The sequence below is a fragment of the Triturus cristatus genome, chromosome 7, assembly GCF_964204655.1.
Source record: "Triturus cristatus chromosome 7, aTriCri1.1, whole genome shotgun sequence".
Taxonomy (NCBI): domain Eukaryota; kingdom Metazoa; phylum Chordata; class Amphibia; order Caudata; family Salamandridae; genus Triturus; species Triturus cristatus.
Genome location: NC_140590.1, coordinates 1861131654 through 1861158489, shown reverse-complemented (window position 1 = coordinate 1861158489; position 26836 = coordinate 1861131654). Strand labels below are relative to the sequence as shown.

The following is a 26836-nucleotide window of genomic DNA, read 5'->3' as shown; positions in this document are numbered from 1 at the left end:
ATATCCCCAGGGCAAGCAGTCTTGGTCTCTCATGAAGCTTCCGGTCATTTCCCTGCTACGGACAGCGCTACCAATGATCTGCAACTTGTTAATAATGGGCCTATAGTTTCTATCTCTCCTTCATGCTCAGCGCAGACCCCTCCTCTAGATGAACAAGTAAACTCGAGGACTGGTTCTTCTGCTGCGCAAGTGGACGAACAATCCCCACCCTTGGACTCATCCCCGGTGCTTTCTTTTTCCCCCCAAAAGTCTTGTGAACTAGTGTCGGTACAAGAGGTTGATGTGTCCCATAGAGTTATGAGGGCCAGGAATTATAAACATAAGATGTCCCCTATTAAACAAAGGGGTGGTACAATTTTACGTGCACTGGCAGTTAAACGGACACTTAAGGTTCCATCTAAGGGATCCAAACAACCCCTAAAGAATAAATCTCTTCTCCCAGCGCCTGTCGTAGAAACCCATATAACTGACAGGGACTTGTCAAATCAAGCAGCGACTCCACCCACACACACATCTCAGGACCCCTTACCTATGGGAAGCAACGACAAGCAATGGTTAAGACTCGAGGCACTTAAGTCTGTGCTGCTGGAGCCTCTGACCAGTAGGTGGCTGAAAATTGAGGAGAAGCTCGTAGCGATAGAACACAGGATAAATGGGGCCAAAGAAAAGAGATCTACTAGTGTCACGTTTTCCCATTTGGAGGCTACCAGTCCACCGACTACATCTGGGGTGGCTAGGTCGGATACTCCCTTGGCGAGGGTAGACGTGGGGGGGGGGGTTACGTCTGCAAGTGCCCCTAATAATGCTCTCACTAATCATGCTCATATTCCCAATAACCTCGAGTCAAATAGCCAGACCACTCCGGGGGTTAGTACGTTAATCTCCACCCACCCTCCCACTGTGCCTCTGATTAGCACAGACTTAAATACCGTTTCCCCCCCTATGATCCCATCTGTAGTATCCCGGATAGGCCACGGGAGACCATTGGCGGGTTCTGCCTGTCAAAATAGCTACATTGCCCAAGGGGTCAGCATTCAATGTTCTAATAAGCAGGGGAAGGATGTGGGGGGTATAAATCATGAACATGCTGCTATTGCTATAATTGATCTCCCCCCTGCATTCAGCCCATTTACCATTGTTTTGGCAGGGGTTCCGGGTGCACAAGGGGAAAACACTCACAAGCTAATGAATAAGGTTCTCCACTGGTTATGTAGACATGCCGGTTTTAACCTCGAAGACCACGCTTCAATACTAATGGCCAGGAGGGTAGCATGGATCGGAAAGAGTACTAAAAGACTTCCGGTGAGATTGTGTTATTGTCACCCTAAGGCATCTAGGCATGGTTCAGAGCATTACTCAACGGTGCAATGATTACATAACTTTTGACACCCAAATAAGACCTTTACCTCTTGCTTACTTCTATAGACCGACGGGCCGCCCTAACTCTATCTTGGGCCTCCCGAGAACGGGTGGAGGTTGGCTGAATGGTCAGGTCTACTATGGTAAACGTTTTGCCCCATTGGAGAGCCTGGAGTCATTAGAGGGTGTAGACTGACTGAGTTCTTGGGTTCTACATCAGTCTTTAACCTCTGCTTACTCATCAGGCCAGACAGGGGTCATTTGCTCAGCCAGTGAAGTAGGAACAAATGTTGGTACTGGAGTTCGATCCCACGATGCCAGTTTGAAACTTTCTCTCTACAACACAGATATAGTTACACCAAGCCCAACTGAGCATCGGGCACTTAATGAAGGCGTGAACACATGTGAACACAGGGGCATTAACTTCATTTCTTGGAACATAGCGGGATTAACCAGAAAACTTCACGACCCACACTGGCTGAGAATGATTAGGAAGTATGACATAATGTGTCTCCAAGAGACTTGGGAAATTGGACATGACACTTTTTTGGAAGGTTATAAATCTTACCATAGACAAGCAGCAAAATCATCATCTGGGAGGGCTAAGGGAGGTTTGATTGTTTTTGTAAGGTTGGGGATGTCAGGCACATGGAGGGACTTGCTGTTGGATTCAGCAGTGATGCAGGGTATCACAATGAGCAGGCACGTCATGTGTCTGATTATCCTAAATTTTTACAATGCACAATCTAACTGTGAAGGAGGCAACTCGCTCTCTGAGCTTAACTCGAGGCTGAGCTCAATACTGGACAAGAATGCAGGTCGAACCGAACTAATCTTGCTGGGAGACTTTAATTGTCATCTGTGCCCAAACTTGAAGATCACCATGGGAGACTGGTCGACATGCCCGGTGCGTAAGGGCTTACATATGGAACACTCGCAGGCAGGTCTAGAACTCACTACTATTACAAATTCTTTAGGCTTAGTAAATATAATGGAAACGCTCTCCGTCACTGGAGATAGTCTAATCCCCCCAACTTTTAAAGGGAGAGGCTGTAATTCTTTTATTGATTTTGTTTTTGCCACCTCTTTGTTGGCAAGCAGAATCCTAAATTTTCACATTATTTCCAGCCCATTCAATGATCACAACCCTCTTGCCTTTTTGCTCCCCACCAACATTTGTGCCACATCACTGACTAGTCATCTTAAGGCCTCCTCCCTCTCAACCACGGGCCAAGGGCGGCGAGTAAGATGGGCACAAGTAGACACGGAATTATTAATTTCTCTTTTTAAAGATGGACAGGAGCATATTATGAATTGCCTAGATCCCACTGTGGGGGGGGGGCTAGAAATAATTACTTCCTTTGAGGCTCTTGCAAATCTGATTAGCACTCTCCTTACTGCCCCTGCGAGGAAAATTAACCCACCGCAAAATAGATGGTTTGATGCCTCATGTTCACTTGCTCTAAGGAACCTCAAAATGGTTATGAAAGAATCCCCGCGGGTAAAGGCAAAAGTGGCTGAATGTCGGAAACAGTATAATAGGGTGTTAAAGGAGCGCAAGAACCAAATTCAGCGCACGGCCTGGGAAGATTTAACAGTGGCTGCAGAATTACACGACACTACACGCTTCTGGCAGGTGATAAATAGTCCCTGCTTTGCAGATCCAAATAAGCCAGACATCTCAACAGTAATTTTACCGGATGATTGGCAGGTGTATTTTAAAGGTCTTTATAATCACCCCACAGATCAAGTGGCCTTTCTGGCCCCAGTAGCCCCAACGGTTTCGACACAGTCACTATTTTTCTCTATGGAGGAAGTCAGTGTAGGTATTGCCGCCCTAAGCCGTAACAAGGCCCCGGGTCCTGACGGTATTCCGCCAGATCTTTATCATAGCAATCCTGAAGTGTGGATCCCGCTTCTGACTAGAGTTTTAAATGCTGCTATCACAAGTAAAATGCCAGCCTCATGGTCCTCTGCAATAATTGTCCCGATATACAAGAAGGGGGATAGGGACAGTCCACACTGTTATCGTCCTATTTCGTTAATAGACGCCTCCATGAAGGTTTTGGGCGGGGTGATTTTAAATAGACTAGAGGACTGGGCAGAACTTAAGGGGGTGAGCACCGACACTCAGTACGGGTTTCGGAAGGGAAAGTCCACAGTGGATCAATGTCTCAACCTATATTTAATTAGTGCCAAATACACCATCGCCAAAAAGGGATCATTATTTCTGGCCTTTATGGATCTCTCAGCTGCGTTCGATCGTGTGAATCGCAGCAAATTGTGGGCACTGCTTGGCGATATGGGGATTGACCCAGCCCTTATAGGCATATTGCACACTCTTCACTCTGACACCTCAGCCGTAGTTAGGTACTCGCCAGCGGGGGAATTTAACCAAACGTTTTGAATGCTCGAGTGGGGTGCGTCAGGGCTGTATCCTCGCGCCTTTTTTATTTGTGTTATATATAAATGGGTTGGACTCCACTCTTAGCAGTATTGCGACAGATTTCCCTAGGATTGGTTTATGTAAAGTCCCTGTCCTTTTATACGCAGATGATACTGTTCTCCTGGCCCGCACTCCCTCTGCACTGCAAATTTTAATAGACGGTTTTACAACTTTTATGACTAATCTGGACATGTCTACTAATCTCACTAAATCATATGTGATGACGGTAGGGGAGAAACCACGAAGACAACAGAACTTTACTATTGGTACACATATACTAGGAAACGTACCCTTGTTTACTTACTTAGGCATAACCTTTGATGCAAAGCTGAATTTTAAAAATCTAATAGATGAAAAATGTCTCAACATGTCCAGGATCACAGGGTCCATCAAGGGATATGCCCCACGGCTGGGGTATTGGACGCCCGGCCTTTTTTAAAATTGTATAACTCCATCTGTTGTTCAGCGGTTCTATATGGTAGTGAAGTTTGGGGCTTCATAGAAACGTCTAAACTTCAAACTGTTGAAAAAAAATATTTGAAAAGCTTGCTGAGAGTTCCGCTTAGCTCACCTACTTTCAGCATACATGAGGAGTTGGGGGTCAGCTATCTCTCTGACCTGGTGGCCGTCAAACCTCTTCTTTGCTGGCTTAAAATTTGGCTCAACGAAGACTCCGGATTAACAAAATCTGTCTTATTGGACTGCCTGAAACTGGATCATAGCAGCAGGATCCTGTGGCTGCGATACGTCAAATCCACATTCATGAAGTTGGGACGTGAGGAACTGTATAGTGCACCCGAGATAATTAGGTCCAGCGACAAGGGGAGTATAAAGATCTTGCACTCTAACTTTCTGGTTAGCAATCGTGAAAAGGCGGAACTCTCAAAGCGGACTGTGAGAGAACATGCCTTGGCCAAAACAACCACTGGTATAGAACCCTATCTGTCTTTTGTACTTAATCCACATGAAAGATTCTTAATGACCCTTTTTAGATTTGGTCTTATTCATTTTTTATTAGCAGTGCCAGAGGGTTTTACTGATAAACCTAGCGATAAAGGGCCCTGCGGCTGCGATCGTAGATCTCCGCAGGATACCCTTCATTTTATATTTTTATGCTCTTTTTATGCCGGGCCAAGGAGACAGTATCTGAAAGACCTGCTTAAGAAACTTCAGTTTAAACATGTAAGGGTGGCATTACTGTTTTTAAAAATGTCTACCGATCAATTCACTTTATTCTGTGTTTTAAACTTTTTGAAGGCAGCAATGAGACTGCGTAAAACTAGAGGAGTTGTATATTAATTCATTGTAATGAACTTGAATACTGTGGTAAACAAAATTCTTTACCGGGACTTAATTTTGATACGGAAACATAATAAATATAGCTCAGTAAAATGAGAGGCAGAATCCGTGATATTAGAGGTTCGGAATGGGCTTTATTCCAATGAACGATTATAATCGGTTGCTCCAAGTTCCATCACCACAGAGGTTCAGGAAGTGAAGTACATACTTTATTGACAAGAAATGACTTTTATAGTACATACATTACAATGAAGCGAATGCAGTAGGCGTAACAATTGATAAGAAAAATGACGATTCATATGCGTAACCGAAAATGGGTGTAATAAGGAGTAAAAAGGAACATAATTGGTTATGATGTCATATATAGGTGGATCTATAAGATAATACTTGGCATAGATGCGCGCGCAGCAGCATGACGTGTGATTGACGTGCAACTAGGGGGTGAAGGGGACTTGACATTTAGCTCTACATGTGGAGACGAAAAGTCTGGGGGGTCAAGTCAACCTAATCCCAAATCATATCTAACATCCTATGTTTAAAGAACTATGTTATCCACAAAAGAAGGACTCTCGGACAGAATCTATTCTATACTGACTGTGCGTGCGTGTACAAGCGTCTAAGTGTCTACACTAAATGCAAGGGGGTAGGAATATTCCAGGGTAACAGGACTATGAATTACTTGCATAAAGACAGAGAAGCCGAGCCATTGCTCGGTAGCTGGAAGGAATGTTTACTTAAACTACTAGACAGGAATGCATCGGCTGAGGGGTGAAGCAGATAATTCGAAGGTGAAATACAGTTCTTGGCAGAGAATAGGCTGATGTCAGGCTTCGTGAGCCGCGCAGAGAATGAGACAAAAGTTCATGGTCACAGATGCAGGCTCAGACTGGAGTTTTCAGAGGCAGAAGGCAAGAAGAGTTCGATGACAGAATCAGGGCCTACTTGCCTGGACTGTAAAATGGCATAAGTGAACCATATAAAGCCGGTGGCTTTTCATACTTAGGAATGGAATATCCGGCCTATTCATGGCGGATCTGACAGAGGACATGTTGGCGGTGGACGCACATGTGTTTGCGTCTTCATAACTGGAACTGGAGGAAACATACATGTACTTGTAACATGCACATGAAACCGTTGGGGTCCAAGATAGGGGACATAACTGACCAGAAAAATCCATATTTCCACATTCCCTCCTTGTCCCCTACTTGCCCGTCAAGAGATATCAATCTTCATTAATCCATTGATCTGTTCATATAGCATCATTTGTTCTTCTTTCTTCTTCCGGGATCTTGAATGAAAATCTTGATGTGGAATGCACGATGTGGCACACAGACCACAAATCGCTGGTCCACATTGTAGACATAGACAGCAACTGAATAGTATGAGAAGGCCAATACCTAGGAAGGATAGAACTCTCCATCCCCAGGCTGATATCACACTCCAAAACCAACCGGACCAAGTCCAGGTGCCTGGATTCTGGTGTATCTGGCTTACAATCTTATGAAGGCGAGTTATAGCTTTATATACAGATGGCGAATTTTCTGGTATGAATACGCAGCAGCTTGATCCGATGACCCTACAAGCTCCGCCCCTATCAGCCAGGATGACGTCAAGGACAAGACGATTTTGAAGCACAACAATCCGCATAGCAGACTGCTCTTCTGTTAAATTGCCTAAGGCGGAAATAGTTTCATTCACTACTGCTTCAAGGGTTCTAGTCAATCTACGTATCAGCTTACTATTAGTAACAGTACCTATATAGGGAAAGATGCCTTTATTGAAATCTGTGTATTTTTCCCATGCTGTTTCAGTGTAATCGACAATTGGGAGATCTCTCCGCTCTCTGTTGTGTACTAAATGAATATTTCTATAATAATCAGGAGGAGCTAGGAAAACAGGTGGCAAAAGGAATGCAATGTAGCAGGTACCATCCCAATCTAGAGGTAGACGCATATATGCAGTCTGACCACATATAAAATAGGAGTGGCGACAAGCTCTAAATGAAGATTTGCCTTGATCACTGAATTCTACTATAGTAGTGCATTTGCTATGGCCCATATGTATGGAACCAACTTTTCTTACACACAATTCACCTTTCGCTGGGAATACTGACATGGTTGGTAAAACTAGTTCAACTTCGGATTCGACATTTAGAACCATGAGATTAGGAGTAAAGTTACCTAATCCATATACTTCATTTTCTAGATCAGTTCCTGTTCCTTTGGGGCGACCCTCCTTGTCAGGGTAACAGACTTTGAATAAAACTAGGTTCAGATTTCCCCACACCCACTGGTCTTGGTAAACGGCTGTATCTGAGTCTATGGAATTGATTAAACTAAACCATGCTCCACAGGAGCCATTATGTGTAAACGGATGTGGAAAGAAAGGCAGGACTCCTTCATAATTCTGATAGGGAGGGAGCCGGCCACACACCCAACAATTAGTTGCATTACTAGTCTGATGGGAATGATGTAACATACTAATGAAAGTGTTATTGCGCAGCGCAAGTCTATAAGACAATTCATGTGGCGGTAGGTCACTAAAAGAATGTTCATCAGTAACATTGTAAACATTTCTGGCAATAGGGTAATATATGTGCAACAATATACTTGCAGTAATTATTGAAAGACTTAAGAAAAACAAGATTAATAATGTCACTATGCAATGGCTACGCAGTGATTTACAATACGCCTGTCGTTTCATCATTTTTCGCGACTGTCCATGATTCAGGTCTAGGCGATACATGTCGGAGACAGATTCAACCGCTTCACCTAGGAGAGGACTTAAACAATCAAATCGTCCGACGGCCTAGGCCTTAATTTTAGTTTATAAAGTTCGGAGTCACTTTTTTCCACAAAAGGAAGTTTTGAGTCAATGGGTGAAGACACACAAGGTGTGGTATTCACATCTGATTTCAGTCCATGAAATTTCTTGATATGACTTGAATGAATCCATCCTTTCCTGCCTTCAATCTTCACGGCTGTCCTTGTGGTCAGCAAGACCAACTTGGGTGTCTTCCACCTGGGCTCCAGCTGAGTCTTTCGGTCGAAATTCCTCACAAGGACGAGGTCCCCCGGAATTACGTCATGGGGTTTCACCTCAGTGTTGTCGGGAAAGGCTGCAGCTACCTGTGAACGACAAGATTGTAGTGCAGACATCAAGGAAGCCAAGTAATCTGTCAGCATATTACAGTCAATATCAGTTATTTTGCGTGGTATAGGCGTCCCCCACATATTTGGTGGTCTGCCGAAGATCACCTCATACGGGGATAGCCCTGTTCGAGAGTGTGCTACCATTCTTGTGAAAAAGAGTGCAACTGGTAGTGCTACTACCCAGTCGACACCTTTCTCCCTGCATATTTTGGACAATCTAATTTTCAGGGTCTGATTATGTCTTTCTACGAGACCTGCTGCCTCAGGGTGTCGGACACAGTGGAATTTCCACTGATAACCTAACAGAAGTGAAACATGTTTCATTAATTCGGATGAGAACGGCTGGCCGTTATCTGAGTGAACAACACGTGGTAAACCGTATCGTGGGAAGAATTCTCGAACTAACTGTTTGGCAGTAGTCAGGGCAGTGTAATCTGAAACCGGGTATGCCTCCGTCCAGCGGGACAGAGCGCAGACAACTACTAGAACATATTTGAATCCTCGACATCGTTCCATCTGGATATAATCCATCTGGAGGACTTCAAAAGGGTGATTAGGAGGATGAAATCCACCTTGTTCCACGGGAACACTTTTTCCTGGGTTGAACTGGCAACAGATCATACAGGTACGGACCTTTTGTTTGGCTGCTGCTCGTAAATGTTTATTGAACCAAATGTGTTGAATGCTATCTAGCATAGCTTTTTCTCCTAGATGTGCTGGACTATGTATAGTGTTAACTATAACTTGGACCATTGAATCAGGAAGGAACCACACAGACTTTTCCTTCATCATCCATCCTTGGTCCGTTTGGATCCCTCCTAATTCAGTCCATTTCTTTATTTCGTCTGGTGTAGCATGTGTCTGTATGTCAATTACGTCAAGGGTAGGATCTTTAACTGTCATACAATGTATCGGCATCGGGACTATTGTCTTTGTCATGTCGGATGTTTGGGTTTGAGCAGTCTGTTTAGCTGTCCTGTCGGCTAGATCATTGCCTTGAGAAATGATATCAGTAACCTTCGTATGAGCCTTACATTTCATAATTGATATTGCAGTAGGTAGATGTATTGCATCTAATAAGGCATGAATGAGGGGTCCGTGCTGAATGTGGGCACCGTGGGAAGTTAAATAACCTCTCTCTCGCCACAGCACGCCGAAGTCATGTACAACTCCGAATGCATAACGTGAATCAGTGTATATGTTGACTTTTTTATTTGTGGCTTGAATACAGGCTTGTGTCAGAGCAATAAGCTCTGCGGCTTGAGCTGACAAAGTATTTATACGATTAGTTTCAATGACTTCAGTATCTGTTGTGACTGCGTAAGCAGCCACCAACTCTCCTGTATTTGTTCTCATACATGAACCATCTACATACAATGTCAGGTCTGGGTCTGACAATGGGACATCGGTTAAGTCTTGTCTAGGTTTCGTCGTTATTGTAATAACTTCAATACAGTCATGGGCTAGTGGGTCTGTTCCGATTACTGGCAGAAGTGTGGCAGGATTCAATGTGTTACAGCGTCTGATTTCTATGTGTGGCTGAAACAATGTAAGTTCGTACCCTGTAAGTCGCGCTATAGTCAAGTGTTGTGTTTGCGTTCTATTTACAAGAACCTCTACTGCATGTGGTACTTGAACTGTCAATGGATGTCCTAACACTATGGCATCGCTTTGTCTGATTGCTAAAGCTGTCGCTGCCACTGATTTTAGGCATGCAGGCAAAGCCTGAGCTACGGGATCTAATGTACTAGAAAAGTAAGCACATGGTTTGTGTGCTCCTGCTTGTTCCTGTGTGAGTACTGACAAGGCAGTGCCTTCGCGTTCTGTAACAAAGAGTGTAAACTGTTTTCTGTAACATGGCGTTGCTAAAACAGGTGCTTGACATAAAGCTTTCTTTAGGCTTTCAAAAGCTTGTGTATGTTCCTGGGTCCAAGGGAGAACAGTCGATGTGGCTGCCTCCTGTGTTGTCAACTGAATGAGTGGTTTTGCTAGAAATGCGTACTGAGGGATCCACTGCCTGCAATATGACGTGAGGCCTATGAAAGCCCGCACCTCCTTTTGTGTCTTGGGTATTTGCATGTTAGCTATTAACTGAATGCGGTCGGGTGTAAGCTGCCTTCCCTCCTTGGACAGCGAGTGTCCAAGATAAATAACTCGCTGGACACAGAATTGCAGCTTAGAAGGGGACACCTTGTGTCCCTTTTCAGCTAGAAATTGTAAAACTGTCAGTGATGCTTTCTCACATTCGGGTTCGCTTCTAGCGGTGATCAACAGATCATCGACATATTGAAGCAGGGCAGTGTTAACTGGCATGTGGATACTGTCAAGTTCTCGTTTCAGTGCTTGGCTATAGATGCTGGGGCTTTCTGTAAATCCTTGAGGTGCGCGTGAGAATTTAAAGCTACGTCCATTTAAACTAAATCCGAACAAATATTGGCTTTCCGGATCTATTGGGACGCTGAAAAAGGCATTCTTGAGATCGATTACAGTAAAGAATGTCGCTTCGGAATCAATAGCTGTCAGTAATGACGAGATATCTGGGACCACAGGAAATTGTGGCACAATGCATTTGTTTAATTCGCGCAGATCAATAACCAATCGATATACTGGCGGGGCCTTTGGATCTGTTCGTTTAAGAATCGGAATTATCGGTGAATTACATATATTGGAGTCTGTTTCTACAACTACTCCTTGGGTAATGAGCTCGTCAATGATTTGTAGTAAAGCCACTACAGCATCTGGTGGTAACTTGTATTGTCGTATTCGTGGTAGCACCACTCCTGCCTTTAATGTGACTCGATATGGTGTAATATTCATGCAACCAACATCAGTAGGGCCTTGTGCCCATAGATGTGTAGGTAAAGTCTGCAGTCGGGGATCCATGTCTCTAGACACATAATGACCTTTAAAATCACGTAAAAACAACCTTACTCCTTCCGGAGAACAACATATTATAGCTCCTAGAGCTTTCAGTGTTTTTATTCCTAACAGATTTTCTGGACATGATTTAGTAAGCAATAAATCTGTAGTTCGGGTCAAAGGTCCTATCGTAAGTGGGAGAGGCTGTGACACTTCATTAACAATAGGTTTTCCTGAAAAACCAAGGGAAATATTCTGAGAGCCTGAGAGGGGTGCCCCTGGAACTTCACTACGTTTTATGGTTGTTCGACTTGCCCCTGTATCGAGTAAAAATTTTCTGTCTTGGCCTAATAATTCACTATGTACATAAGGTCCTTCTTGATCTACAGGGATCTCGATAAGGGGTAAGTCAACTTCCCTCTCTAGGCTGGTTCATGCGTATCGTTGATAATCAGGATAGTCGTACTGTGCGGTCTGGTACAGTTGTCGTGTTGTGGTTTGTGTGGCAGCAACAGGCAGCGCTGGTGCAGCTGGCACGAACTGTACAGACTGTGGTGGAGCTGGCATGGACTGTGCATGCTGCGGAGCTCCTTGTTCATTCTGGTCCTGTCTAGGTGGCCGTGGTCTTTCTTGTGTTTTACCTATGGCGATATTATGTTTCAAAACTGGACAATCGTGTACGTAATGACCTGGCTTTTTACAATAATTGCATGTCCCTTTTACAGGTCCGGCTGAATCGGAATGTGTCATACCCTTTTTATGTCCTTCAGCTGGAACTGTCTGAGAAACTAACATTTTCATTTTCGTGTCTTTCATGCGTCTGTGTTCATGTTCTTGTTCCTCTCTAATTCTATTGTGATGGTACTGTAACATTTGTAACATTTGTGATGGAGTGTTACCTTGCCAGGTACTCTCGAATTTTAATACTCTATTCTTTACTTGGGGCAGGGCATTTTCTACTAATTTTGTTACAAACAGATGTGGGTATGATTCGCTACTTGCTTTTAGGCCACTATTTATACCAAAACATTTTTCAAATCGGGCATAGTAATCACTAGTGTCTTCATCTTGTTTCTGTTTACAGGCTGAAATTGTACCCCAATCTTCCTTTTTCGTAGTCAATAAACGTGGCAGTACCTGTACTAATAAACCTGGTAGTGCTTTAGTTTTATCCCCGAGTCCTGCTCCTGCAGTTCGGGCCTTTTCTTCTGCTTCTAATACTGACCATTCTATCTTTTGGTCTCCTACCTCCCACTCTTTTTCCCTGAGTTTCTCATAAATGCCAGCAGGCATCAATACCTTTAATATTGTCATAATGTCGGGATAGGTATACTCTCCCATGAGTAACATGTCTTTAATTTCTCGGTGAAAACCCGCTGGATCTTTGTCATGACTGGGTACCACTTTCTTCATTTCTAACAATTCTATTTTTGATATGGGCGTATATACAAATACGCGCTTAAACTCGTTGTCCTCGCCCTTTATTGGGTGCACTTCTCGTAAGGGATTCTGTCTATCCATGTAATACGTGGTTCTTTCCTTGATGGGCAGTGAAACATGTTCTGAACATACAAAAAGAATGTATTGCTTTCTTGATTCTAGTATTTCTTTAATTAATTTAGTACCTGAACCTCTCCATCTATTCATAAGCAATTCAGTCAATATATCAGGTAAGGGACCAGGGTCCGAATGCTGACTCTGATACAGTATAATGAGTTGTTGAATCATATAAATCCCAGCTAACCGCTGTTCATCTGGGGTGAGATTCAAAAATGCGCGTGCTACTGTATCATCACTATATTTTCCGGGACTGTCAACCCAATGGACAGCTGACCTGGCTAATTCTTGTTCATCCATAGAATCGAGAAAATGATAACCCCTTCGTTCTCGGAGTAGTTTGTCGGCGGCTTGGAACGAATGCTCGTTAGACCTGATGTTAATTATAGGTATTTGGAAATTCCTGTTATTATCTGGACATATCGGACGTATCGGGTCAATAGGACATCTATTACTATTACAAGATCTTCCTTTACCTACATAGGCTATGGTGTCTGACTGTCCTGCGGGCAGTCCTGACCCTTCCCCCTCGTTTTGTTCGAACTCGTCTACCGCTAATCTTTCTTCGTGTAGGCGTTCTATTTCTTTACGGATCTTTCGGCACATGGCTATTATACAATTTTGTTTATCATGTCTACCTTCTGATATATTCTGGCTCCATCTGGTAAGAATTTGCATTGCTTCCGGGTCTACCCCCGGTCGGTCTTCATTTCTGATCACACAATTTATGAGGAAACGTAACAGTTCCCCCTGTATCTCCACTTTCTGGTATTCCATAGCTCTGTTAATACATTCTGGATCTCGCCCTGTTTGGACAAAATGGTATATTTTATCTAGATGCGCCGTCATTCCTGGTAACTTCCCTAAATACACCGCGGCTCGTCTGATACGTAATGATGCTAGGGTCATTTCGTCCTCTTTGCCGGGCACAGGGTCATATCTACAATCTATAAGAAGTTCCTTAAGCGTACGGGCATTTATGAGTTTGGGTGTACGTGAATGTGCTGACTCTTGAAAAGTAAGTTTATTTATTCTGGGTGGCGTAGAAAAAATGTTACTAGCACCTCCCGTAGCCCCATCTGGGGTGTCGGGTGTGAAAGGATTCGTTGAACGTGACACAGCAACTATAGGTGTGGACACAGCTATAGAAGCAGCTGTAGGAACAGATGTAGAAACAGATGTGCTTGTCGGAACTTGTGACACGATCTGTTGCTGTAGGGATACGGGTACTGGATCTTGGCGTTGAACCTCCCTGATAGGCGGTCTATGTGGGGCGGAATTAGCATACTCGGGAGCTGCGTCATCTAAATATGAGGAAAGAAAAACATCTTCTGCGGTTCTAGGATGCCCCTTAGGATGTACCTTTATTGGAAATAATGGGGGCGGCAAGTCTTTCGGTGTTTCTGGAGTAGCTTTAGGTAATCCTTCGGCCAGAAGGGGATACATACCATTCATAAGGGCATTTCTTTGTCTGTCTACTTGTTCTGATTTCACTCGGATACCTTCCTCAATTAATAGATTTTCTCGAACTTTATTGGAATTCTCTTTACTCTTCTCCTCCTGTCTACGTGCTTTTTCTGTTCGTCTATGTGATTCTTTACGCCATAACTCAATGGCGTCTTTCTGTGACTGTCTGACTTTCCTTTTCCATAACTCTTCTTCTACTTTCATGATGCACTCTGCATCCCAGGTTCCCGCTGTGGGCCACCTCTGACTTTCTGGTAATTCCTTAGTGTAGTCTACCCATAGATCAAGAAATAATATGGCGTCTAAGCCATGTTTATGATACATGAAGTACCCTGGAGTGTCCCTAGGAGGAATAGGAACGGCTTCTTCGAGTACCCCTTTTCTTGTAGTGATCTGTCTTAGTTTCGAAAAGAGCGGCATATTGAGAACTGATCTGATACTTAATCTTGAACACACTTAGTACAAAAGCACAATAATGAACAACCATTCATACCACAATATGCAGGACGTTTAACACATTAAACATTAAACATTAAACATTTTTTAACCTTTAAAATAACCAACAATGATGATCGTCTGCATAACTAATCACCAAGCATAATTCTTTGACAATAACTAGATACTTCGGAATACTTGATATACTGCTAAACAGTACATATACACTGCTAAAACAGTGCAGACCGGTTTTGTGTACCCAAACCCGTCTTGACCGGCACAACCTATGTGCACGTCAGAAATGCCTCCCCAGCAATGGTACTCACCGGGTAGCTTCGGAAACGGAAGGCCTCGGAAACTGAACTTGGACCGGACTGGACTCGACTCGACTCGTCCGAAATTGGACTCGACTTGGGACTTCGGAAACTGGTGGGCCTCTGTATACCTCGGATCTTGCTCTCTCAGCTAGGCTCTGGTCGGGATACTTCGCACTTCTCACCGCCTCGTCTGGGTGTTGATCGCAGCCTCAGTCGCCCCCGCTTGACCGGAGGGAGATACAGGAAATCCTGCTGGTACGCGTTATTGTCCGTCCAGCTGTGGCAGGAGACCGGGCCTGCAACTCACCGCCGGCGCGTGAGATGAGAAAGTGTCCCTATTCGGGCGCCATTCATGTGGTAAACAAAATTCTTTACCGGGACTTAATTTTGATACGGAAACATAATAAATATAGCTCAGTAAAATGAGAGGCAGAATCCGTGATATTAGAGGTTCGGAATGGGCTTTATTCCAATGAACGATTATAATCGGTTGCTCCAAGTTCCATCACCACAGAGGTTCAGGAAGTGAAGTACATGCCGGACTTCACATCACAGCTTCTGATTGGTAGCCAACCAGCACCGATTCATCAGGAAGCATCTTGATTTAAGGCGTTGTATCTCGACCCCCAAATACACAAAGGTATATTTCTCAGCCGACAAAACCCGGTTCTGTTCCGGGCCAGCGCTCCATCGCGATCAGCCTGAACTTGTGACTTGGTCCTGTGCGAATAGATAACTGCAGTGATTTGTGCTTCTTGGTGCTATTTTTACTTAAAACTTTTAACTTTCATAACTTCAGATCTATGGATTCGATTTATGTGGTTTTGTGTCATTTTATTTATCAAAAGATAATCTAATTTGCTAACTCAGTTTGGGATTTTCCTTTTTTTGTGTTTCCACCTCTCAGTTAAGCCTAGCTGCTTGTGCCAAGGTACCAGAGGTGAGCACAGGTTCATCTAGTAACTGTTGTGGTTCTCCCTGATGAGGATTCTGGCTGTTGCTTGAGAAGGGTTCACACACCCCTTAACCTACAAACCAATATTTCACAGTTACCCCAGGGAACCTTTTTCCTATTGGTTAAAGAGGGGCCAGGAGTCTTCTCGACCTACGGGCTAGTACCAGGCACAAATGTGGCACCACTGGGCACCAACTTCAGAGCCCTACTGGCCTGTGGAAGTCAGAAGAAAGACTGCACCTGTTAGTGAGACATATGAGGAGATTAGAGAGGCTGGACCTGCTCCCACTTGTACCCAGGACAAAGACATGGACTCTAAGGGTCAGTTGGTTGATGTCCTGCATGGCTACAGGGAGACAACAGACTGTTAGAAGCACCTTTTCCTTAAAAGCCCTACTGACCAGTTCCAACTGAGCTTGCTCTTGACCCTGCTGGTGGCTTCTGCTGATGTGGTTCTTGACCCCCCTAGGGCTGTCCGTGAGGTCCTGGGGCAGTTGACCGTATCAAAGGGTCAAACCTGCCAGGTCAATCCAACGAAGGGTCATTGTGCTGGCAAAAGATTCAGGTTGCTAAAGCTCTGCGCTTTTCTGCTGTAGCAAATCCATTTCTACTGAAGGTCACGGAGAAGGAGTAAGGCAACGTGGAGCCCTGTTTGGCTCCAGCTTACAGCCTTGCTCTGCTGGAGGAATCCGGACTCCAAAAAAGTGACCTAAGCCTGAAAGAAGTCAGCAAAGGTATCTGGCCAGTGAGTACCCTTCCTTGGGTGTGAATTTGAATTCCTCCCGCTCTTCACTTTGTCTCCAAAAGATAACGGCTTCATCAGTACTTGTGAAGCCTTTCTCGGCCACAGCTTGCTGTCTTTCATCTTAGAGACTCAGTCAGAGGCTAAACCTTCCAAATTAGATGAACCTGGTTTTTATACCATTGTCAGGCCTTAATTTGAAACTTGAAAAATTCATATCTCGGATTCAGTTTTCTATCCCATGTGACTAGGATAGTGGACTGCATCCTCATTTACTGTTAACGTATATCGCTGTGAGAGCTAATACGCTTCTCTCGTTTAATATATTCTTCTTCTGTATACTTACATGTATAACGCACAAATGCCAGCCACACCACCAATTAAAGCATTCCATCCCTCACCTTTTTATATACTTCAGTATGTCACGCTAAGTGGAACAGGTATGCCCAGACGTGGGTCCCGTGCACACACTGGAATCAAGCTATACCTGGTTTATGAGCCATCATTTGGGCAGAACCAGTCCCGGTTTGCTAGTTTTGTGATTCAGGGAGAATCTGGCCTGGAAGTTCGGAAATGAACTGTTTCCATTGGAGCAGGGTCAAGACTTATTTGCATATGCTCAGGTCCAAAATGAGGTGGCATGGTGTGCAAAATAATGGTGCACTGGTATGTGGCCTGAGTAATACCAGTGGTTGAGATTAATTCAAACATTCGATCCATCCCTTTTTTAGGTCTCGCCTGAGACAGCGCTTTAGCGCTGCTCTGGCGAGACTTATAGTAAGCGACTTTTGGAAGTGGAAACAAGTGCATTTCAGGCCGCCAACTACAGTGCATGTGCTCCGGGCGCGCGCACCATTTGGCAGCCTGAAAGCATTCGTTTTCTTTCAGTTTCGAGGCCGCACGGTCGCTTTGATGTTTAATGGCGATCGCTATCACTTTCACATTCGCGGCCGCACGGCCGCTTCCCTTCCTCCCTCCATGAATGCCTCTCCTTTACTCATTGAGTCTTAATTTATAGTTGTAGTCTTGTTGCACAGTGCATTTTATATACGTTTTTCCTTCCAGCAAGATACCAATTTCGACAACGCCCGTAGATTTTCATTGAAAACCCCAGGCATTGAAGTAACTAGGCTGACAATTTACCCCTCCTAGTTTTGTGGGTATTAATCCCCTTACATATTAAATTTTTTGGTCCCCCTGTAGCTCTGTTCGCGGTGTACATTGTAATGACCAGGAAGTCAGATTGGCTTTTAGCGGACCGCTGCAAACGGACAGGAAGGGGGTCTTTCCGGAGCTTGGGATACACAGCCTTTCCTGCCATTGTTTGTTCTGTGAAATGTTTGGGATTGTCTCTGAGCCGTGCACTGTTTTGTTCTTGGTTGGCTTTCGCTCTTTTATTTGGGTAGAGGATTGTTTGCTGTCACACACCTACCTGAGGTGAAGATTTTGGAGTTGGATGTCTGTGAAGTTATTACTGGAATGTGCATGGCACGGCCAAAGTATGGAGGTCTGATGTATTTTTATTTTCTTTCACGGCATATTTCACACAATGGATTAGTGCCCAACAGGTTCCATTAAAGACTAAGTGCCACACACACATTTTTGACATTTTGCAGAAATGTCTCTTTACGCGACTTAGAAGCACTCTATGATTGCTTGTTTTATTTTTATTTTGCAGGGGTGGGTTTCAGCGTGCAGCGCTAACATTTATCTGTTGACCCCCATGCATGAAATTAAGGAGTGCAGGGAATGGTGAGTGAGTTCAAAGAATTAAAACAAAAACAAGCTCGCAAGTTAAGGCTCTCAGTCCGCAATAGTTTTCTAAGCAGATCAGATGGAAGGTTTTTTTTAGGAAACGGGGGGGGGGGCGCAGAGGGGGTTGTGGGCTACCAAAAGTGTTTGCTTACGATGACCCGTGTTTATCCCTGCGCATGTTGTCACCTCCTGCAAATGGCGATTCATTAAAAGGGATTAGCAAGGGCCTTCCCTTTGATGTCAGAGCGGATCCCCCCTGCAGTCCACTGAGAGCCCCCTCACTCTTCTCTTGAAAACACAGCCACACCAATAAACTCTCGCATCGCTCTGGGCTCCATGCGGGTAGAAGCCACCAGCGCATTTGGCCCATTTGGTAGTTTCGTAGCACTTTGAAAATTAGCATTTGTAATGCAATCGGTCTCGCATTTACGCGAGTTTAAGCTACTGGCATTGTAAATGACAATGTGTTTTATTTATGTTCCAAAACCAAAACATAAATAAAAGGCATTGTTATTTACAATGCCAACAGCTCAAACTCACGTAAATGCGAGACCTGTTGCATTGCAAATGCTTGTTGTATACTTTGGTATGCCTCACCACCAGTGTCACTTCCTCTTCTTGCTGTGCAGAATTCAAATGAAATTGTTTTTCTCTGATGAGTGCTCAAAACCAAATGTAATGTGTGCTTTCCTAGTTTAACTTTTTCTTAAAATGTGAGGCATTGTGCAGTTACTTCCAAGCCTGAGCCCTTTCCAAGCTTTGAGAGGGGCGGAGCTGTAGCGGTAGTACAGCTCTGGTCTTGGTAATCTCGTGTTCTGCTTCCATTAACGTTCTGAGTAAGCACCAGAGGTCTCCCCCAGCAGCTCTTTCCTTATCTCTCAGAAATGCATGCACCCTGAATTGAGCTCCTAGCGTTCCATCGCTGTCTCCATTCCTCCTGGATGTAGAATGTGTTTGCACCGAAGGTCTCTGGGTGAACAGGTATCTCTCTGCCTCAAGATAGGATTCACTTTGTGCAGCATCATCCTTGCTGGATTACAAACCATCTTTGTGAGAACTGACGGCATCTTTGTGAGAGCTGATGGCAGCATGGCAAGAGCAAATAGACTGCATCTCAAGGCACTGCATGGGTGCGTTTGCTCCTTTACTAGCAGGTGAAGGAAGATTTGCCCCTGGACATGGGAGCCCACCCCAGCCCGTCCAGCTACAGGTGCTAAGACCTGAAGAATATTTAATGAACAACTTGAATGTTCAAACCTAACACCTGAAAAGTGCAAACATACTGTGAAACTCTTTAAAAACATTTTAACAGACATTAATTGGGGGCTCCCACTTTCCCTGAATCCATTTTCTTCAATCAAAATAAAGGTTTACAGTATGAATACACATTCCACTGATATGCCAGTATGAGGGGCGGTAAGCTGACCATGCAATTAATTTTAAGTCCTATATATAATTGTTTTGAAAGGCAAAACAGGTTGCAGGAAAGTAAAAGCATTTTCACAACACGGCCATTGAAAAACTGTTTAGTAGTTCCTGATGTATAATTCTTAAGTACAATACATAGAGGTATAAATACATATGTTGGGGATAGGGTAAGCCACAGTTGCATGTATTAACTTTAATTTGTCTTTCTAACAGCAGTGTGTTTCTGAGCAGCATATCTGCAGTGAAGCTCATACTTTATTTAAAATCAATCAGACATTCTAGATAAATACATGTTGATTTTCTCCCCTAAAAAACCTCTAAGTGACATTCATCTCTTTTCAATGGACCTTAGAGTGCTAATGCATCAAACATGATTAGTACACTTTAAAAATGTCGCATTTCCTTAGTCTTAGGATTCATTAATCTAGCAATCAAATGATAATCACCCAGTTTGACCTTATTTATTATATAGGTACTTAGGGCTGGTGGGTCCCATAAACGGATGGCTGGAATATATGATTCCTTTATGACATTAATTTGCAAATTATGGATTTGCCTTTGGTGAGATGGAAACTGTTTGGTTTGGAATCCTTTGTGATTGTTCTCTTTCCAAACCCAGGTCCAGAATGTTCTCTGTTGGTCCTGTTTGTGGGATATTCCAAATGGAAAGTGTTTGATTTGGAATCCTGTACCCACTATGAATGTGTGTGTGCATGTAGCACACCCTAGCTTGTGGTGTCTAACTGTATTGTTTTTATGCACTGTGTTTCTTAGTGTACAAGGAAGCATTACCTGAATGTGCATTTGTTGTCTGTGTATGAATGTGTGACCGTCCCTCCTACCTTCTCTCGAGGACCCACCTTCATTAAGTATCCCCACTGACCCACCCTCAAGTTACGCATTGATTCTTTCCCTGCATTCAATAACTCACCCTTCCATATAACCCCACAGAAACACATATAAAAGCTTCAATCAGTTAATAGTCAATTTCACTATTAAAAAGCTAGGCCTATCAGCTTTGCCAGTACTGTTGTTTTTCTTTTTGCAGCAATAAGCATTATTAAAGCCAAAATGTCAGCTAATGCCTTAGAATGGGGCGATACATTGATGAGACCAGTGTTTGTTCCTTCTGCTATCTACGCCTGTTTTGGGGAGATAGTACCCAGCTTTGTGTTCTATGTCCACTGGTTGGCTACAGAGATTAGTTGTCCTTAACTCAACATCAAGGAGCAAACTACCCAAGATCATCTGTGTTGCTCATTCCTATGAGAACAATTCCTGAAACAATTCCTCCAGATCATTGTTTTCCTCTCTGACTTCAGAAGTGTTTTCTGGAAGGGAGGAGTTTGGGTTTAATCTCTCAGTGACGGATGTTGTGAGATTGCTGTGTTACCTGTGTGGTGTTGGTAAGCACCAAGGGTCGATGACTTCAGACATCGATGGCTAATCACTATCCTGTCTTCTGTGCAGCTCAATGACTGGGGGCTACTGGGGTGCACATAGTATGCATGCATCCTGCATCCATAGAAATTCATGGCCTTGGTCTTCACAACATGAAAAAATAGATATCTCTATGCCAGTGAAAAATACCCTGTACCATGTAGATAATGCTGTGTTAACATGAATAACGCTAAAACTATACCACTCTATTTAATTTATAGGTGACTGATATGTGAGCTGAAAAGCAACAATTAACATCCTGTTGAGTGCTTTGAAGATTCACACTTCTGGCAGCCTAATTCACACAAAAAAGTGACATTGCCAATTCAATGTGCCAGCAAGTCAAAGGAAGATAGCATCTTACACATCAGACTCACAAAGGAAATCCGTTGATCAGAATAATATCGTATTTCTTCACGATGAAACACAGGGATTAACGATCATATCTAAGACAAGTATAGTAAAAAGAAATTGAGCATTTGCAGAACAAATGTGCAATATGTAATATCAAAGAAGTGAATTTTATAAAAGCTTTGCGGAATGGATACTTTTAATGTACTAAATATGAATATAGCTTCAATGAAGTGAAAGTGTATCAGGCAACCCATACCAATGAGAAACCTGACCTACATTTGACCCTCCACCAGAGACTGCATGCAGACAAAATGTACATACAGAAAGTGACAAATTCATACTTGGAAAGATGTCTGAGCACCATAAAACTCATTTGGGTATGAAACCTTATTAGAGCACTACATATGAGGCAACTTTGAATTAAAAAAATACACTTACTATTCATCAAAGAGTGCACACTAAAGAGAAACCATACCAATGTATTGAATATATGAAAAGTTGTATTCAGAAAATATGTTTAACTTATCATCAAAGAGTGCACAGAGACAAGAAGCCTTATCAGTGCATTGAATGTGATCAAAACTTCAGCCAAAAAGGAAATCCTACTGGGCATGAGAGAACACATACTGGTGAGGACCCTTATGAATGCAGTGAATGTAGCAAAAGCTTCACTCCAAAACAAATCCTTAGTATGCCTGAGAGAAAACACGCTGGGGAAAAAACATATCCTTGTTCTGAATGTGGGAAAAGCTTTAGTCAGAAAACAAATCTTTCTGTACACCAGATAACACGCACAGACATGAAACCCTATCAATGCACCGAATGTGGAAAATTCTTCCGGTGCAAAAAAACTTTATTTAGGCACCACAGGACACATACAGGAGTAACTTTTTATCAGTGCTCAGAATGTGGAAAAGAGTTCAATTTGAAAAAAGGCCTTATTATTCACCAGAAGGCACACCGAAACGCAAAATCATATCAGTGCTCAGAATATAACAAACGGTTCAAAAGGAAAGCAAGTGTTACTCATCGCTACAGATTACACTCAGATGGGAAAGCTTATCATTGCTCAGAATATGGACAAGGGTTCACAAGAAAGGATTGCTTTACTGCTCATGAAAAGGCACACATAGTCAAGAAGCCTTATCAGTGCTCAGAATGTGGAAATGAGTTTATTACAAAAGAAAAGTGTACTGTTCACCAGAGAACACACACAGGTGAGAAACCATATCGGTGCTCCAAATGTGGAAAATGGTTCAGTCTGAGAAACGTTCTTCTTTTTCATTATAAAACACACATAAATGAGAAGCCGTATGAATGCCTGGAATGTTGGAAATGCTTCCGTACAAAAGCAGCTCTTACAATTCATCAGAGGAGCCACACAGGCGAGAAACCTTATCAATGCAGTGAATGTGGGAAAAGGTTTTGTGTAAAAAGAAATCTTACTGATCACCAGAGTATACATACAGGTGAAAAACCACATCAGTGCTCTGAATGTGGGAAACGATTCTATTATAAACAACGTCTTAAGACTCACCAGAGGACTCACACAGGTGAAAAACCATATCCATGCTCAGAATGTGGGAAAGGATTTATTTCAAAAGCAGGTCTTACAGCTCACCAGCTGATACACACAGGTGAGAAACCATATCCGTGCTCAGAATGTGAAAAAATATTCATTTCAAAGACAGGTCTTACAAATCACTACAAGGTACACACAGGCGAAAAACCATATCCGTGCTCTGAATGTGGGAAAAGGTTTATTTCAAATGCAGGTCTTACAACTCACCAGCTGATACACACAGGTGAGAAACCCTATCCATGCTCAGAATGTGGGAAAAGATTTATTTCAAAAGCAGGTCGTACAACTCACCAGCTGATACACACAGGTGAGAAACCCTACCCGTGCTCAGAATGTGGGAAAATATTCATTTCAAAGGCAGGTCTTACAACTCACCAGCTGATACACACAGGTGAGAAACCATATCCGTGCTCAGAATGTGAAAAAATATTCATTTCAAAGACACGTCTTACAAATCACTACAAGGTACACACAGGTGAAAAACCATATCCGTGCTCAGAATGTGGGAAAAGATTTATTTCAAAAGCACATCTTACAACTCACCAGAGGATACACACTGGTGAGAAACCATATCAGTGCTCCGAATGTGAAAAATGCTTTGCACAGAAAACAGATCTTATAATGCACCAAAGAATACACACAGGTGAAAAACCACATCAATGCAGTGAATGTGGGAAAAGTTTCAGAGCGAAAGGAACCCTTACTGTACATGAGAGGACGCATACAGGGGTGAAACCTCATCAATGCTCAGAATGTGGGAAACGTTTCAGTAGGAAAGGACTTCTCACTGAGCATCAGAGGACACACACAGGTGAGAAACCTTATCAATGCACTGAATGCAGGGAAAGCTTCAGTAGGAAAGGACTTCTCACTGAGCATCAGAGGACACACACAGGTGAGAAACCTTATCAATGCACTGAATGCGGGGAAAGCTTCAGTATGAAAGGAACACTCACTGGTCACCAGTTGAGACACAGAGATGAGAAATCCTATCAATGCACTGAATGTGGGAAAGCGTTCAATGTGAAAAAAAGTCTCACTGACCACCATAGGACACACACAGGTGAGAAACCTTATCCATGCATTGAATGTGGGAAATGTTTCAGTGCTAAAGGAAATCTCACTCATCACGAGAGAACACACACTGGCGAGAAACCTCATCAATGCTGTTTATGTGGGAAAAGGTTCAATGAGAAAGGAAATCTTAAAGTACATGAGAGGAGACACATAGGCAGGAAACCTTATCAGTGCTAAGAATATGGGAACAACTATGGTGGTAATGAAGTTCTAAAATTCACATTAGGGTACTCAAAGATGCGAAACTATATCAATTCTCAGAATATGGTAAAAGGTTTATAATTAAATGAAGTATCACTACTCACCAGGTGGTACATCTGGACAGAAGACAGGACTACATCTTATTCTTTCACGGCTGATCTGATCGGTTTCACAAAATATAAACAGTTGTAGTGAATCTTTAACATATTTCATTAAGACAACACCACTCTCACTGTATCCATCATATGAAGCGCCCACCTCCAGCTCTGGGCATGTGCTTTGTTGAGTAATTTTTCAAACCTTCAGTTTCAATAACCAGTCTATTGAGATTAGTCCAACGTAAATCTAGATGGTTGCACCGCAGAAGTCTGAGATAATAGTTCAAAAACATAAAATGGAAACCATATGGGTACTGACTGTGTACTGCTCATGAAGTTAACACGATCAGCACACTTCAACCTTTTCTCCAGAACATCACCCGGCAAAGCCCTCCCTTTTGAAATAAGTTGCTCTAAGCTTAACAAAAGCAACTGCAGGAGAAAAAAAGGTCTACTGTCCAACTGTGATTAAACTTACTCCTAAACATCGAACAGTGAGCCCCAGAAACAATAGTAAACGCTAAACGTACTTCTACACTGTATTCAAATAATTTTCATCCACAGTTTACATAAACAAGCATTTGCAATGCGACAGGTCTAGCTTTTACGCAAGTTTGAGCTATTGGCATTGTCAATGACAATGCCTTTTATTTATGTTTTCGTTCTTGAAACATAAATAAAACGCATTGTCATTTACAATGCCAATAGCTTAAACTTGCGTAAATGCTTGACCTATTGCATTGCAAATGCTTGTTATACAGGTTAACGCCATCTGGCCAAAGGGTTCTACTCATTAGTACCAGTTTAACATCGGAATACAGCTATAAGCTTCAGAAAGGGGTCCAATCAACCATTGCAAATTGGCGTCCAATGTGCAGCAACACGTAATGCCGTGTTTTTTTACTAACTTTCAGCTAGAAACAATTTATTTTTCTTAAAATCTGAAGTTTATGCGCATATTATCGAGTATTGTGGCAAATGCGTAAAATACATAATTATTCTGGAAACGCCACACCCGCAACATCGCATAATTCCAGTGGCACTGATTATTGTATCTACTGTCAATTTCTAAAACGCTCATTCCGTCCAGGAACAACTGCTTCAAAACAATTATATAAGACAGCTAAAAAGTGTTACTACGTGTCCTTTCGTTTTCCTTTACGATCCACGTGGCCCACTGAGACAACAACAAAAACAGCAACAACAGTTATATGGTTGACACCTCTAGAGTGACGAAGGGCGGCTGCCAGCAAGTGACTATTAAATCCGGATTGAAGGCTATAAAAACGAGTGTTTACTGTAAAGGACGTGAGCACATGTACATTTGTTTCAGAAAGGGACGAGCATCATCCATCTTCTTTTTAGCCAGACTACTGCAAACAATTTAGAGCCATTTTGGTAAACAAGACACATTAAAATGAATTATAGAAGCCCGTATTGATTTGTTGAACATGATTTAAAATCTTAACAAACACTGCACAATCCGCACAGAGACCCCCACAATGGCTGCATGCAACTAGACATCTTAATTTAACAACTAGGCAGACATTAAACAGCATTAATAGCCAGGCACTTAATAGATCAATTCCACTGTTTGTGTAATGTGGAAATAAAAAAGGCTTATTAAAGGGCAAGTTTTCCCTGGTTTGGGCTAATTAATTATAAACGGCTTCTGAATGCTAATTTAGTAGGGAATGTGACACTGAGACGCAGGTACTGCGTGCACTGTCCCTACCTCAGTGCCAAGAGCACGCCCCTCAGCCTCGAAAACGGGAAGCGCTGGGAGGGTGTTGCTTTGCGACTAGGTTTAGCGCCACTACCTGACGGCAGTTTCTCCTTTTATGGAGTATTTGAGTGAAAGCGCGAAGCCCACTGAGCAAGAGCTGGGAACCTCCCTGGGCTGGCTTCGGAGGACGGGGTCATGTGCTCCGGGGCTGACAGAGAAAGGCATGGTATGTGCGTGACAAACAAAGCGCAGTGCCTGGTATGTATGTGGCTGGGAGTGAATCATGCGCCATGTAAAAAAATAAGTAGGGAAAACAAAAAAATCGAAGTAAAATACCTTTTCCACAATGCGCTGGTGATGTCAGCAGCTGGCTTGGAGGACTCAGCGCGCATCATCCGTGCCGCGCGAGTCCTTTGGAAACATACCGGGTTCTGGCAAACGACTCTGGTCACAGGTTTCCCAGCAAGAAAGGCACACCAAGGATGCCTGCTGGTGCCCCGGGGGGACAGCAGAGTGCATTCTGATGGAGAAGCACTCTATTCGGGCCCTGCTGGTGGCCCAGGGGGACTGTAAAGTGCATGCAATGC

General features: G+C 43.2%; 1 protein-coding gene across 1 annotated transcript in view; it reads left to right on the top strand.

Annotated features, from left to right (window-relative positions):
- LOC146813504 (uncharacterized) overlaps nucleotides 1–25953 on the top strand; it is a 68770-nt gene extending 42817 nt beyond the window's left edge. Inside the window, exon 3 of the mRNA XM_085620291.1 lies at nucleotides 21433–25953. Coding sequence (XP_085476417.1) covers nucleotides 22056–24401 — 2346 coding nt within the window. The 5' untranslated portion in view covers nucleotides 21433–22055 and the 3' untranslated portion in view covers nucleotides 24402–25953. The remainder of the gene's footprint in view (nucleotides 1–21432) is intronic.
- Nucleotides 25954–26836: the final 883 nt, after the last annotated feature.